The sequence below is a fragment of the Zootoca vivipara genome, chromosome 14 (genome assembly GCF_963506605.1).
Source record: "Zootoca vivipara chromosome 14, rZooViv1.1, whole genome shotgun sequence".
In the NCBI taxonomy this organism is placed as follows: Eukaryota; Metazoa; Chordata; class Lepidosauria; order Squamata; family Lacertidae; genus Zootoca; species Zootoca vivipara.
This window is the reverse complement of record NC_083289.1, coordinates 41,912,759-41,928,917: the sequence shown is the minus strand read 5'-3', so window position 1 is coordinate 41,928,917 and position 16,159 is coordinate 41,912,759. Positions and strand designations below refer to the sequence as shown.

The 16,159-nt window shown below is 45.1% G+C and overlaps 1 protein-coding gene across 2 annotated transcripts in view; it reads right to left on the bottom strand.

The window, feature by feature from the left end:
* The window catches only part of PDGFA (platelet derived growth factor subunit A), a gene marked incomplete at its 5' end in the record, with an annotated part of 71,578 nt that extends 55,903 nt beyond the window's left edge, over nt 1–15,675 (bottom strand). For both annotated transcript variants that reach the window (XM_060282839.1, XM_060282840.1), the window contains 1 exon segment: nt 15,579–15,675. In XM_060282839.1, the coding sequence (XP_060138822.1) occupies nt 15,579–15,675 (97 nt within the window).
* Between the last annotated feature and the right edge of the window lie 484 nt (nt 15,676–16,159).

Here is a 16,159-nt window from a genome sequence, read left to right as displayed (position 1 = left end):
ATCAACCACTTTTCAACAGCTGCCAATCCTAAACACACTTATCAGGGAGGTAAATCCTATTGAACTTACTTGTGAATAGAACACATATAGGAGAGCTGCTGCCAGTCAGTGTAGACAATACTGTGCTGGAAGGCAGCTCCCTATCTTCCTAAAGTGGACCACCTGGTACATCCTGGGAGGAAGCAGAGAAGTGGGACCTCCTGGCTATGGGATGCTTTTCTCAGAGAAGCCCACCTGGTACCCAAACTGCTGCCTTTTGGGGCACCAGGTTGAGACTTTTAAGTTCTCCATGGCCTTTTAAGATCTGGTTTTAAGTCCCTGTGTTTTTAAAAGCTTGTATTTTATGGCTGTTTTAGTTCTGGGCTGCAAATAATATTTTCAATGTGATGGTTTTGTATTTGGAGTTTTATGTTGGTAGCCTGTTAATCTTATTGTGGCTTCACTATAATGTAGTTTTAGATAGATAGATTAGATAGATAGATAGATAGATAGATAGATAGATAGATAGATAGATAGATAGATATAGTACAATGCCTAGAGAATTTATTTTACAAGGTGGCTCACAGATATAACATATAAATAATAAATTGCCTTTCTTTTCTTTTCTTTTTTTTAATGGATTTTCCCCAACAGCTAGCTAACAAAACAAGTTTTCTTTTTCATCTCTTAGGCTTTGCTTTACTGACATTTTTGTTATGAAAGATCTCAAGCAATTTGTCCTACTTTGTCCATTAATGTAGCTAAATTTGTTTTCCGTTTTGCTTTCTTCTTCTGCCAGGCTGGGGCCGCTGCTGTTGTTGTTGCTGCTCCTCCATCATGTCATTGACTCGCTAATACATAAATAGATGAAGAGGCTTTCTCGGATACAGTGCCAATGAGAAATTGCTCCTCGGTCTAATGGAAAGGGCCCAGGGAGCAGGCCTCGCGTTGAATAAACAGGTCAATTTGCGTCAGTGCGCCATCATTACCTCTCTATTTCTCTCTCTCTCCGGCAATTTGACACAGGAAAATGAGACGGACTGGCTGTATGACAAGTGAGCAAGAGGCATTTGAATTATGACAATGCACAGGGCTAAGGGCCACAAAAGGCAGACAAAAGACCCACTGTTAACTCCAACCAGGAAAAACAGGCCCCCGTTATTTTGTACCAACCTTCCCCTTCTCTCTCTAGGGTGGCCAGATAGCAAGGAGGACAGGGGCCATCTAATTAATGCAAGGATGGGGAAGCTGTGGCTCTACAAACACTGTCGGACTACAATTCCCATCGCCCTTGACTGCTGGCCTTGCTAGCCAGTGTGCTGTAGTGGTTAAGAGTGGTAGACTCGTAATCTGGGGAACCGGGTTCGAGTCTCCGCTCCTCCACATGCAGCTGCTGGGTGACCTTGGGCTAGTCACACTTCTCTGAAGTCTCTCAGCCTCACACACCTCACAGAGTGTTTGTTGTGGGAGAGGAAGGGAAAGGAGAATGTTAGCTGCTTTGAGACTCCCTCGGGTAGTGATAAAGCGGGATATCAAATCCAAACTCTTCTTCTTCTACTAGTAGGAGTTTGAGAGTCAAATAATCTATGGAGGGCAACTGTTCCCCCACCTATGGCTTTCATCATCTGCCAGGTTCAGACACAACACAGCTAAACCCCAGTTCCACAAATGGGGGGGGGGCAACTGCAGAGCAGGTTATTCTTCTATTGATCCCCAAAATCCTTCTCTAGCAGCTGCATGGACAGATTCTACAGTATTCACTGAGTTTTGTATTAGAACCTCCTGCAGGATCTCCTATAAACAGTAATGGGGAAAATCTCTGCCTGCAGCTTTTTTTAAACAGAACAAGCCAAACGCATCATCATACACTTTCGCAGCTTCAGAGTCAACTGTATTGGACCATATAGACCAATGGTTTGGCTCAGGGAGGGGAAGAGAGGGTGGTAGCTCAATTGTAATGCTTCGAACGCAGAACATCTCATGTTTGAGCCCCAGCATCTCTAGGCAGGGCTGGGAAAGGCAGCCGCCCAAAATCCTGGCAAGCTTGGATGACCCCTGGGCCAAGGAGATAAAACCTTTAGAAGACATCTGAAGACAGCCCTGTACAGGGTAGTTAAAAATAATAATAATTCATGTTTTATTATGAAACTGCTCAGAGTGACTGTGGCAATAAAGTCAGATGGGTGGGGTATTATTATTATTATCATCATCATCATCATCATCATTATTATTATTATTATTATTGCATAGGGCATCCCTATTTTCATTGGAGAAATGTTGGAGGGTATGCTACTGCCAGTTTTACTGAGCTGGACAGATCAACGGCTTTCGATATACCCCAGATTCCTACGTCTCACTGCAAGACAGCTCCTTCATATTATTCTCCAAAGCTAAGCAGGTCATCCACTTCCGCGAAGGCTGATGACTAATCCAAAAAACGTTTTAAGTGCAGCGTTCAAAACAGACACTAAATAAACGTTTACACTCAAGATGTCACGGGTGTGTATATTTTCATGGGCAACGGAACTGTCTCTTCACTCCTCAGATACAAAAGTGGTTCAGAGAAACTCCCATTAGGAAGATGCCATAATGAAGTGCTGCTATGGGAAATTATAATGGCAGCTAGACCTAGTCTCCTGTCATTGATTTTTTTTAAAAAAAGTTTAGGAGGGGCTGTAGGGCAGGCAGCAGTAATGGGCACTGCCAGGCAGCTAGGGTCTTAACCCGTGGCAAAATATTGCCAAGTGATGCCCGCAGCCGTGATCCGGGCACCTCACCTGCACCTAATTCTCTTGATTCTGCATCTGGCACCTTCACGATACAAATTCGTGGCGAATACTGAAAACACACCTCTTTATCCTGGTTCTTTGACATATGACATGTGTGTTTTGAGAACCCAGCCTATTCCCGAGCCTGTAATTTGTTTTAACTTTTTGAATACCCCAGGACCTGCTGGTTAAAGGCAGGTATAATCAGTACAAAAACAAAAACAAAACTAAGCCGTGAAAAATCCCTGAAACGAGGTATTGATAAGGTGAATAATACTAAAACTCAACTAATGATTACTCAAAGAAATATAATGGATTTAAATTTCCCAATTTTGGGATTTACCACGGCTTAGTTTTGTTTTTGTACTGATTATACATTTCCGTGATTGTCATTTTTGCCATGTTGGATTGGTTAAAGGCAGGTAACAAATTTATTAGTAAGAATAATAACAGTACTTGAGATCTGTACTTAGGCCTAGCCTTTATAACTAGGCTTACAACAGGGGCAGTGGGCATAGCCCCAAACACAAAGGCCAGAAACTATCCAACTAGTTCAGTCACTCATCAATTTCTTGGTCAACAAATCCTTAATGCATGCACAATGGTACCACTTTCAGCTTCCCCCAAAGAATTCTGGGAGCTGTTGTTTTAGGGAGCTGACAGTTGTTAGCAGACCCCTATTCCCCTACTGCCAACCTAGCAGTTTGAAAGCACATCAAAGTGCAAGTAGATAAATAGGAGCCGCTCCAAGTGGGAAGGTAAACGGCATTCCCGTGTGCTGCTCTGGTTCGCCAGAAGCGGCTTTGTCATGCTGGCCACATGACCTGGAAGCTGTATGCCGGCTCCCTCGGCCAATAACACGAGATGAGCGCCGCAACCCCAGAGTCTGGAACGTGTCCAGAAGAGGGCAACCAAAATGGTCAAAGGCCTGGAAACGATGCCTTATGAGGAACGGCTTAGGGAACTGGGTATGTTTAGCCTGGAGAAGAGAAGGTTAAGGGGTGATATGATAGCCGTGTTCAAATATATAAAAGGATGTCATATAGAAGAGGGTGAAAGGTTGTTTTCCGCTGCTCCAGAGAAGCGGACACGGAGCAATGGATTCAAACTTCAAGAAAGAAGATTCCACCTAAACATTAGGAAGAACTTCCTGACAGTAAGAGCTGTTCGGCAGTGGAATTTGCTGCCAAGGAGTGTGGTGGAGTCTCCTTCTTTGGAGGTCTTTAAGCAGAGGCTTGACAGGCATATGTCAAGAATGCTTTGATGGTGTTTCCTGCTTGGCATGGGGTTGGACTGGATGGCCCTTGTGATTCTATGAGTTGGTCACGACTGGACCTAATGGTCAGGGGTCCCTTTACCTTTACCTTTATTTCCCTCCCAGAACTACAGTTTCCAAACAATCCCACTTCACCCATGCTGCTTGAAGCCGAACAGCAAAAGGGGTGCTGCTAACATCTGGAATCAACCCAACTGCCAAGGAAGCTTCATTATTTAGGCAGAAATTCAGCAGACAAGAGACAATAGCTGCTGTACCTACTCAAAGCAAACAACTGGAAGGCTTGCAAGGTAGAGAGGGCTTGTGTGCAAAAACAAAGCCTCAAGAGTCTTTGATGTCATGCTCATGTTATGAAATTCTTGACTTTTGCCTTCCAAACAGAGCCCAGTGGATTTCCCACGAATACCCTCAACAAAGCCTTGGCTAAGAGGAGTCTGTTTTATCCAAACATCACTCTTGAGTTGGTGTTGTAGATTTTTAAAGAAATGCACCCAACTCACCCCTAACTCAGTGATCCACTACATTGAATCTATAATCTAATCAATAATAATGATAATATCATCACAATAGCAAAAGTACGCCGCATCTATCGAGTGTTATGACTTAACCAGAAAGAATACCATGATAGCATGTAAGCATTCCTAATTATGCCTGGAGGCGGGGAGTAAAAATACAGAGGTTTGCTCTAAAAACTTGAGTTTCCAGGTGGCTCACGAGAAGATGCTATCATACCGTTCTTACACATTACCTCTTTGAGGAATTATCCAATCTACTACCCCTCTACCCAGGTTTAAATCAGCAAAGGGCTACAATGGATTAGATTTCCAAAATACTAGGCACACTCTTTTGATTTTTGTGGGTGAGCAAGATGCCCAAGAGTGGCAATGAAGAATGAACAAGTTTAAGACAGAGGGCAGAACACAAAATGTTTCAAACCTCTCGGGGGGGGGGGGCTCCCTCTTAACAACATGCACACATGCTGCTCATGAAATTCTCTTGTGAGAGAAATAATGAAGCAGCTGGGGTCCAAGAAAGCCAGGTTCCAAATTAGAATTGCAAACTTTTCTTTCCAAAAACCTATTATTATTATTTCCACAAGCCATGTACAGAGTGCCCCCTAGGAAAGCAGCCAAAATTGTTGGGTTTCTGTTTTCATTGGAGGGTTAAGCCTCCACTATTGGGAGTACAATCAAGTTGTCATTATTTTTAAAACAACTGTTTCTTTTTTCAGTATTGGCCCCAACTTGGTGGAACGCTCTCCCACAGGAGAGGGATTTGACATCTTTCCGCAGGGCCTGCAAGACGGAGCTGTTCCGCCTGGCCTTTGGGCTGGACTTAGTCTGACCACTATGTTTTTTCCTCCCTTATGGTTTTGATTTGGGCCATTTTAAAATGAGGCTGCATTTTTTTAAAAAATTAAATCAAAATTGTATTTTAATCCGCATTTTAATCCATTGTTTTTCTTTCTTTTATGTTTTATTGATGTCAGCCGCCCTGAGCCCCGTTCTCACTGGGGAGGGTGGGGTATGAATAAAATTTTATTATTATTTTTTATTATTATTTCCCCAGAAAATAGGGAACTACTGAGAATGCCAAGCAAACTGATTAATTGTGCTTTTACATCTCCTGCGGCGGCAAACAGCCAGGAGGATGGAATTCTGGACTGCCTCCATAAGTCACCTTGACAAATCTTTTCTCTTCCCTTTCTTTTAATTAAATAAATAAACAAGGCTAGCAGAAACAGCAGAAACTACTCCACCCAAGGGGAGGGTGCTGCTGTAGCTTCAGGGTCAGATCAGGATTGTGCCCGGCTGAGGGAAGCTTGGGAATACTGTCCGCTATCCTCTGAGCAGTAGGCACACTGTTTTTGAAGATTAAAAGTGCTCATAGTAATGGCAAGCGATCTTCCGTTTTGGTGGGCGAGAGGTGTGTTTGTTATTAACTGCCCACATGAAAAGTAGGCCATACAGAACCACCACACATGCCTGCAAGTACCCAGGGAACATTTGCAGTGCAACAGCTCTGCCTTTATCGTGCAAATATCCCTTCACACAAGGCTGGTGGCCTTCAGGTGACAACAGAGAAATATCTGAGGGAAGGGACCCTCTAGTCCAGGCATCCCCAAACTGCGGCCCTCCAGATGTTTTGGCCTACAGCTCCCATGATCCCTAGCTAACAGGACCAGTGGTCGGGGAAGATGGGAACTGTAGTCCAAAACATCTGGAGGGCCCAAGTTTGGTGGTGCCTGCTCTAGTCCAACCCTCTGCAATGCAGGAAATGCAAAAAGTGAAAAACAAGGAGGCGGCAAGAAAGACTGTCCAATTCATGCATAGCTGTCAACCCTCCCTTTTTTGCGGGAAACTCCCTTATTCCAAGCCACAGCTGTCAACCTTCCCTTTTTTTGCTGGAAATTCACTTATTCCAGCGCCGTTTCCCACTGCTATCCTGGATTGTTAGATATACCGTAGACCAGGCATAGGCAACCTTGGCTCTCCAGATGTTTTGGAACTACAGCTCCCATGATCCCTAGCTAACAGGGCCAGTGGTCAGGGATCATGGAAGTTGCAGTTCCAAAACATCTGGAGAGCCAAGGCTGCCTATGCCTGCCGTAGACTGTCCCCGCGACAGGTGAGGCTGCTGATCCCTTATTTTCAAATCCGAAAGTTGACAGCTATGAATTCATGGCATTTTCATATTCTTCTTTTGAATTCATTCTCAATGATTTCTCTGAAGAATTGGCTCACACAATGGACGTAAACAAGTCCATAATCTGTACATAACTTTGTGCACCACAGTGATCAATGCAGTAGGTCCACTGGTTGCTGTCTGGCAACAAGAGTCCCAGATGCATAGAAGAAGAAGAGTTTGGATTTGATATCCCACTTTATCACTACCCTAAGGAGTCTCAAAGTGGCTAACAATCTCCTTTCCCTTCCTCCCCCACAACAAACACTCTGGGAGGTGAGTGGGGCTGAGAGACTTCAAAGAAGTGTGACTAGCCCAAGGTCACCCAGCAGCTGCATGCGGAGGAGAGGGGAAGCGAACCCGGTTCACCAGATTACGAGTCCACCGCTCTTAACCACTACACCACACTGGTAGAGCTGTTGCATTAATTTCTTGCTACTTATTTGATTCTACTTGCTATCCTGCAAGGGAGCTGTAATGCAATCTCTGTATGCAGCCTTGCAATGGTCACACATGAAAGGCTGAATAGTTTGAATGAGTAAGGAGAGTTGGCAAGGATTCATAGTGGCCATCAGAGCTGAAGGGTTTGCCCACCCCTGAAATGCAGGTGAATCCTGCGCAACAAGTTTTTCTTATCCACCAGCACTTTGGAAAGCTAGTATAACCCATCAAGCAGTGATTCTGTAATGCTACTTTCTGTACAACTTTCTTGCCTCTTCCCTTCTCTTCCTCTGGCCATTGCTATTGTGAATGCCCAGGTTGCGGTCACCATATGAAACAGCTTCCTGTAAAGAGATATATTTACTTTCTCCAGCTACCCCCTCCCCACCTCCACTTCTCACCTCTTCACTCTGCCAAACTCCTCCTTGACCTCTTAGTTCTCTTATCGTCCTGCCTCTCTTGATGATGTGACTGGCTAATCAGCTCTTATGTCACAGTGAGCCTGGGCAGGTGCCATTGGCTTAGCTGCTCTTATGTCACAGAAAGGAGGTGGTGAAAGGCAACCCAGCGTTGGGCAGTGGCGTGCTTGGAAGTTGGGAAGAACACTTGTTGAATTTGAACTCTTAATTCCCTAAACATGATGGGATTTCAGGAAAAAACTGCTGAATCAGGCTATATGCCCAAGAAATCCAGGATCCTGCTTCGCACAGCGGCCAACCAGAAGCTACGGCAATGAACAGAACCCTGAAAAAATGATTGCAAGTATACAATAATCATTCTAAGCAAACAGAACACTATTCACATAATGTTCTGCTGGATCAGACAGTAGCTAACTCACCGCCCGGGTCTGCCCTGATGATGTACGCCCAAAAGCCAAATCTTCCTGTTAAAACTCCAGCGAGAGTTTCCATTGTTTTATAAGACCAGACCGTAAAAGAACAGTCTGGCCTTTTTGCAATTAAAAAAGTCAGAGAGATTGATTAAAGCGCTGTGTTGCTGAATGCTGATTATTCCTAACATGATGGCAGATGATCTGGGGGTGCGGTTTCTAATTTTATGAGAAGGCAGTATCAGCCGTTCATCCACTAAAATGCAGCATCAGAATGTGTTGCAAAGCAAGAGAAAACTCTTTCACCCAACGAAACCCAAAAGAGAAAAGGGCTGTTTTTAATCATAATTCTCCCTCCTGAATTCCTTTTAGAAAGACACTTTGAAGAGCAGGAGACTCCTTGGGACGTTCGGGGAGTGAGAGGGCACCAACAAATCAATAATAATAATAATAATAATTTTATTATTTATACCCTGCCCATCTGGCTGGGTTTCCCCAGCCACTCTGGGCAGCTCCCAACAGAGGACTAAAAACAGAATAAAATGTCAAACATTAAAAATTTCCTATACAGGGCTGCCTTCAGATGTCTTCTAAAAGTCAGATAGTTGTTTATTTCCTTGACATCTAATGGGAGGGCGTTCCACAGGGCAGGCGCCACTACCAAGAAGGCCCTCTGCCTGGTTCCCTGTAGCTTCAGTTCTCACAGGGAGGGAACCGTCAGAAGGCCCTCGGAGCTGGACCTCAGTGTCTGGGCTGAATGGTGGGGGTGGAGACGCACCTTCAGGTATACTGGGCCGAGGCTGTTTAGGGCTTTAAAGGTCAGCACAATTGTGTTTGGAAACGTACTGGGAGCCAATGTAGGTCTTTCAGGACCGGTGTTATGTGGTCTCAGCAGCCACTCCCAGTCACCAATCTAGCTGTCGCATTTTGGATTAGTTGCAGTTTCCAGGTCATCTTCAAAGGTAGCCCCACGTAGAGCGCATTGCAGGAGATAACTAGAGCATGCACCACTCTGGCGAGACAGTCTGCGGGCAGGTAGGGTCTCAGCTGCGTACCAGATGGTGCTGGTAGACAGCTGCCCTGGACATAGAATTGACCTGCATTTTGCACAGCTGTGAGTCCAAAATGACTCCCAGGCTGCGCACCTGGTTTTTCAGGGGCAGAGTTACCCCATTCAGGACCACCACCACCACCCTTTATTACCCATCCTTCCTGCTAGGGTCCCAGGGGCGGGTAACAACAATTAAAACACAATATGAAATCCTTCCTCAAGAAACCAATGTTTCCTCGCATGAGTACCTCCAATAAATGAAAGAGACCATTCCGTTGGCAAGAGTCTAGTCATGCTGGAAATTCAATGAAGGAAATTGTGGTGGGGATGGTCATTCATCCCAACTTGGCTGGCACATCAGGGTCTGGAGCCTATAGAATCTGAGACTACCACTAGGTTAAGTAGCCCAAACCCAACAGAACAAAACATAATTGACAAGACTGGGTTCTTTGCCATTTAAGTGGGGGGTGGGTTTTTTTTAAAAAAAATGTACACGCACTTGAGTCTGCGTGGATAATTTGTGATGTGCTGTTTTAAAAGGGAGAAGTAAAAACTCTCTGGATATTCCCAAGCTTCTGAGCTTGCTCCTCAGATTGCAAGCAAAAACTACAGAAATGTCACAGGGGGCAGAAAGAGATCTTGGCAACCTTCTCGTGCTGATCTACAGCTGCACAATAAAATACTCCTGGCTTCTCACAAATTATGAATCAAAGCTGTCCGCTTGCAAACCTTCCTTTGTTCCAAAGTACCACCCCAGTCCAAGGAATGCCTTATGCCTTCCATAAACACGCGGAACCTACACAAGAATTCCTTCAAAGCAGCCCACAACAATATTTTCAGAGCCAACTCCTACCAATCCTGACAGTAGGATGGTGTCACAGGATAGCATTGTCAGGCTAAGGCTCCACAAGCATGATGATATCACAGCCTTGTCAGATCAGGAAGGCTCGACAAAGACGTGAACGACTCGACTTGAGTACGTATGGAAGCAGGTGAACGAAAATACTTCCTTCGCACAGAGCACGGTGTACTATGGAACTCGCTCCCATGGGAAGGAGTGATGGCTATCAACTTGGATGGCTTAAAACAGTATTGGGCAAATTTGTGGAGAAGAATATCAATGGCTACTAGTCACAAAGGCTATGTTCTGCTTCCAGCTGCAGGCAGCAATGCTCTCAAATGCCAGTTGCTGAAAACTACAGGAGGGGAGAGTGCTCTTGTGCTCAGGACCCGCTTGCGGGTTTCCCGCAGACATCTGGTTGGCCACTGTGAGAACAGGATGCTGGACTTGATGGGCCACTGGCCAGATCCAGCAAGTTCTCTTTATGTTCTTATGCATGCAAAAGTAGAGGGCTGTTACCGTCACACTCTGCTTGTAGACTTCTGAAAATATTTTGTCAGATGCAGTGGTCAAGCGGCTGAGGCCAGCCCCCCCATGAGGAAAGTTTGCAACATTTCGGGCTTCTTGGTTAATTACAAAATAAAACAGGCAAATAGGAGAGGACATAGAATCATGGAATCATAGAGCTGGAAGGGACCCTGAGGGTCATCTAGTCCAACCCCCTGCAATGCAGGAACGTGCAGCTGTCTTAAACCTGCAACCTTGGTCTTATCAGCTGTAACGGAGCTATTTGGGACATGATGGGGGCAGATAAAAATATGCATGAAGCGAGTGGAGATCACTCAGTTTGCCTCATGGCTGAGTGGAGATTTGAATCCTGGCCTCCCAGGTCCTAATCCATCACTCTAACCACAAAGGAAAAAGTTAAAGGACCTCTGGACGGTGAAGTCTAGTCAAAGGTGGCCACGGGGTTGCGGCATTTTCAGGCAAAGGGAACCAGCGTTTGTCCACAGACAGCTTTTCCAAGTCATGTGGCCACCATGACTAAACCGCTTCTGGCGCAATGGAACACCATGATGGAAACCAGAGCACACGGAAATGCCGTTTACCTTCCCACTGCTGTGGTAGCTATTTATCTACTCACACTAGTGTGCTTTTGAACTGCTAGGTTGGCAGAAGCTGGGATGGAGCAACAGGAGCTCACCCCGTCACACAGATTCGAACCACCAACCATCTGATTAGCAAGCCCAAGAGGGGTTTTGTTCTTTGTATTTGTATTTTGTTCTTACATTTGCATCCTACATACCAACCCAAAGCGGTGTACATGTAGTTCTTAGGCTGTCACCCATCCAGACACTGACCAGACCCAGACCTGCTTAGCTTCGGCAAGGTGGTGGCTTCATGTTCCTTCAGACAATACCTTCAGGATCAGAGACAGTAAGTCCCTAATATCAGATGCTTGGGAACATGAGCAGACAAGGACAACACACCAACATACATAACACTGTGGTGTTCAAGCAGAGATGCTCTCTGCTCAGTTCCTTCAGCCGCTATGTTACACCTGCTCCTTAATCCTAACTGAAGTGAGGAAATGCTGCCGTTACTTAAGGGTGTGGGGAGGGAACTTTGCACATTGGCTTAGCGTCAGCTTCACCTGCTCTGGGTCTCAGCTCCTGGTATTAACAACAGATTGCCCTACCTTCACTACCAGGTAGAATATGTCTCTCAAAACCATAGAATCATCAGGAACCCGAGTGGGAACAGTGTTCACGCCTTGCTTGCAGACTGCCCACATCAGCATCTGACTGGTCACTTTAAGAACAGGATCACTGGACAAGATGACCTCTGGAGTGAGCCAGCCAGGCGCTTCTTCTGTTATTAAATTCTTATGACAATTCTAAGAAGCAGGTTGGTGGGATAGAAGGATCTCTGAGGGTCTTAGCGTAGGATTCTAAAGGCCCACCTAATCCTGCTTCCTAACCAGGCACGTCTAGGAAATCCAGAGGAGGCTATGAAGGCAATGAAGACTGTTGCCCATCTCTCACTTCCCGGTGGTATACTGCCCTTGAACATGGAGGTTCTATGTAGCTATTACCGTTCCTTGGATTAGATCCAACGTTAGTCACGCTCCAAGCAGACCCATTAAAATTAATGACCTTAACTTGCTTGGGCCCATTCATTTCAATGGGTCTACTCTTGAGTATGACTAACATTGGAATACAACCCTATATCTGGGGGACTTTTAGCCCTTCCAAGTGTCGTGGAACTACAACTCCCATCATCCTCGGCCAACAAAACAACCACGCTTGCCGAGGTTGATGGGAATTGTAGTTCAGCTACATCTAGAGACCCCAAAGGTTCCCTACATCTGCTATGCAGTTATCATGGCTAGCAGCCAGTCATAGGGTTGCCAGACTCAATAGAGGACAGGACTTCTGTGCCTTTAATTGCCCTGCTCTCTTTTGAGTCTGGAAACCTTAAAGAGAAACCAGCAGACCCTTTGTTCAATTTCCAAGCAAAGGGTCTGCTGGTTTCTCTTTAAGGTTTCCAGACTCAAAAGAGAGCAGGGCAATTAAAGGCACAGAAGTCCTGTCCTCTATTGAGTCTGGCAACCCTAGCCACAGACCTTCCCCCCCCCCCAATTTGTCTGATCTCCTGTTAAAGACCTGAAGATGGTGGTTTAGATACATTCATTAGCATAGCTGCCAAGTTTTCCCTTTTCTCAGGAGGAAGCCTATTAAGCATAAGGGAATTTCCCTTAAAATAAGGGATAACTTGGCAGCTATGTTCATTAGATGTTGGGTGAAGACTTGCTTTGCTTTACCTGTCCCAAACTTCCTAACAATCAGATTAAGTTTTCCCTATCACAACCAGCGTGGAGCAGGTATTACAGCAAGGAAGGAAACCCCCTTTATGTTGCCGGGACTACATCTCCCATCATCCTTGACAACTGGCCATGCTGACTTTGGCTGATGGGAGCTGCAATCCAACAACATCCTGAAGACCACAGGTGGGCCCGCTCTATCATACTCTTTTGCTGGGCTTCACACTTACCTGGGACAAACTCCCATTGAACTCAGCAGGGCTGACCTCAGAGCAGATATTGCAACAGGTCTGTGCTGTTAGTGGTCTCCCCCCACACACACACTCCCCCAAATGCCCTGAACTGCTCTTGCAGGGAAAGACACGGTCATTTTGGTTGCAACTTCTGCAGCTCTATGGAAGTAAGACTTGCCAAATAAAACTTTCCCAGTAGATCCTGCCTTTTGATGCTATGTCCCCTAGAGTAGGCCCACTGAAATTAGAGCGCTCCTCCTGAGGGGGGGCGGGGAATGTATCTGTGCAGTAGTAACTCAGGAGGAACTTTCAAAGGGCCCCTGCAATTTTATTTTATTTTGGAAGAAAAAAAAGCATAGCAACTATGCAGTCTTTGTTTAAATGGAACAGCTCCACTATTAACAACACAAGCAGCGACATGCCAGATTCCTGACTCAGGATACAAGATTGGTAGAGACTTCCCTTGCCTTTAAAAGAATAAATAAATAAATATGCATTTCCCCCCCTCCCCTTTTATTTTATTTTTGCAAAATAAACAAAGCAATCACTCCTGGCATACTACATAATCGTGAAATCTGCTTGGACTCGACAATGACAACTGTGAGAGATCAGATTTAATAGTAGGATGGGTCTGTTGCAGTACAGAAATATTAGCAAATTGCACGTTTGCCCTTCGAAGCATTTGTCGATCTAATGATGCAGAAAATAACCTTGGGCTATTTAATAAAAAAATAAAAAATGTGAATGCTGATTGTTTGGAAGCTCAATGGAGCAGGCTTTCTGTTTAAAGTCAAAAGGAAGGAGTTTATTTTTCCTTTCATTGGAGAAGAAGAAAAAAAGCAGCCACCACCATCTTGTAGAGACATGACTTCATTCATAAACACGACTTGGAATATATTTTTTTTATAAATGAACCCAAGGCAATAGATCTTGAAGATAACAACACAGTGGCATGAATTAGAAGCAATGTGATGGGAGTTCTTCCTGGCTAGAGAAATTATCTTGAACATATAAAAGTCACAGCCACCTAGAACACTGCTGGGTTGTGGGGAGGTTTAAATTATGAGGCTATATTGAAGCTGCATTGCTGATCGTGCAAAGTGTAGAGTTCTGACACACAGGTATAATATCTTGCAAGAGAAGGCCAGTTAGGAACCCTACAGACAAATAAATATCCAATTTTTTACATTAGGAAAGATCCACCATGTGCACAGGATCCCCTATCAAAGTTTGGCACCTGAAATTCCATGGTTCACCCAGAGACATTCATCGCTTGATGACTGCCACACCAGCTAACACTGCAGACAGAATTTCTGTATTGACTCAATCCAAACACAATACTTTTGGGTGGAACTTCACACATGCAGCGCTTAGGTTGCCTACTCACAGGTAAGCCTCCCCGAGTGCAATGGGGCTTGCTCCCATGAAAGGATTGCCAGCTGAATAGAGGAAAACCACGTGATGGTAATAGCATGGGTGAACCAACGCTAAATCTGTCCAGTCAAAAAAGTAGGGGAACATTTTGAATTTATAGACGGGCAGAATGCTTGCATCCAACTAAGTCCTCCTCTGAGTTGCACCACTGAAATCAGTGGGCCAACGAGGACTGTGTTCATTCATTTTAACAGGTCTACTCTGAGTAGGACAAACATTGGGTGCAACCCCTGTGAGTTCAAAGTCCAACTTAGTTAGGCCTTAGCTGTCATCCTCAGTTCGCTGGAATATTAACAAAACAAAAAAAAACTCGCACAACACAAACTAAGATTACACACGTGAACCCAATGAACTATATAATGTATATTTTCCACATTTTGTGCCATATAAATGAAAAGTCATAGCAGAATTTCGCAATTCATGCTTTGCAGAAAGGAAAGGCATAAATGTCAAAAAATAAAAAACAGCAGCAGACGCAGAAGTTCCCTGCTCATGTAGACCACTGAAAGCAGGAGTTCCGTCAATGGATGTCGAACACAATCACAGCCACACAACCAACAATTCAAAAGCATGAGCACAATTGATCTGGCCAGACACGCAAGCACCGCTAGCCATAATGGCAAAACAGGGGGGGGGGCAAGCTCCAAAGGCTCTGTACTGCAGAATTCAGGTTGCCTAGGGGGCAACCTTCCGGGAAAGGCGATTGCTTCAAACCCTGCTTGTAGAAGCACCCAGGAAGAGACAATAAAGCAAGCCAGACCACTTCTTTCTTCAATCTAGCAAGGTGGCCATGTTTTTTTAAAAAAGATGCATCCCCTATACACACAGACATGCAAGAACTCAAAATACAACGCTGGGCCGGGCTGGAAGCAGTGACTCTCTGTCCCGAGGCCGAAATGTTCCCGCAGCTCGGGAAAAATGCCTGACTCAGCCTGCATCCCTGAAAGCTGACCTTTGGGTTCCATCTGCCTGCCCAAAGCAGGAGCGAATTTAAGAGTGGACAGAAGACATCTGGACAGCATTGGTCCCATGTACAGAGCCGCCGGTGAACTCCCCACAGAGGTTTTTTTTTTTTTAAGGAAAGCGCATCACTCCCCAAAGCAGTATCTCTCTCTTTTTTGACCGTTTCATAAGGTGACATGGATATATAATTTGCAATTCGTTTATCGTCTCAAAAAAGCAGAAAGTAAGGGGGGGAAAGCATGGAAATAATTTACCTACGGAGTCAATCTCCAGGAGGCGCTGCAGGTCACGGATGCTGTGGATCTCGCTGTGAGCCAGCCTTTCGATCACCTCTTGAGGGATTTCTGCTTCCTTAAAAAAAAAGAGAAAAGACAGACAGACACAGGCTGATCGCTCTCTCTTCTCTCACTCCATAAACACTTTCTGAGTACAGCCTGTAGGGTTGAATCTTGTGGCCACAGAGGAAGCCTCTTCGCTTCTAATCTACTCCCCCCCCCCCTTCCTCAAACTGCTAAAGGGCAATTTAATTAATAATCACCATCATTTTGAAGCCGCATCCAGCATTGCACCAAGCAGTACAAATCCTTGCGATGAAACTCTGCTGCTACCTGGCAGGTGCCTACATTTTGCCTGCATTCGCCAGGAGGTTGGGAAATTGTTTTGGAGCCCCACCTGATTGTGAGGAGGGGTGTCAGAAAGACTGTGTTTCTCACCCAGGGAAATTTGTTTCCTTGATTTCGGAGGAAGCCCAGCAAGTTTGAAAGGCAAAAAAAATGGGGGACGGACGGACACACACACTGGTTGGTTGGTTTTTGAATCACATCCCAAGCACGCT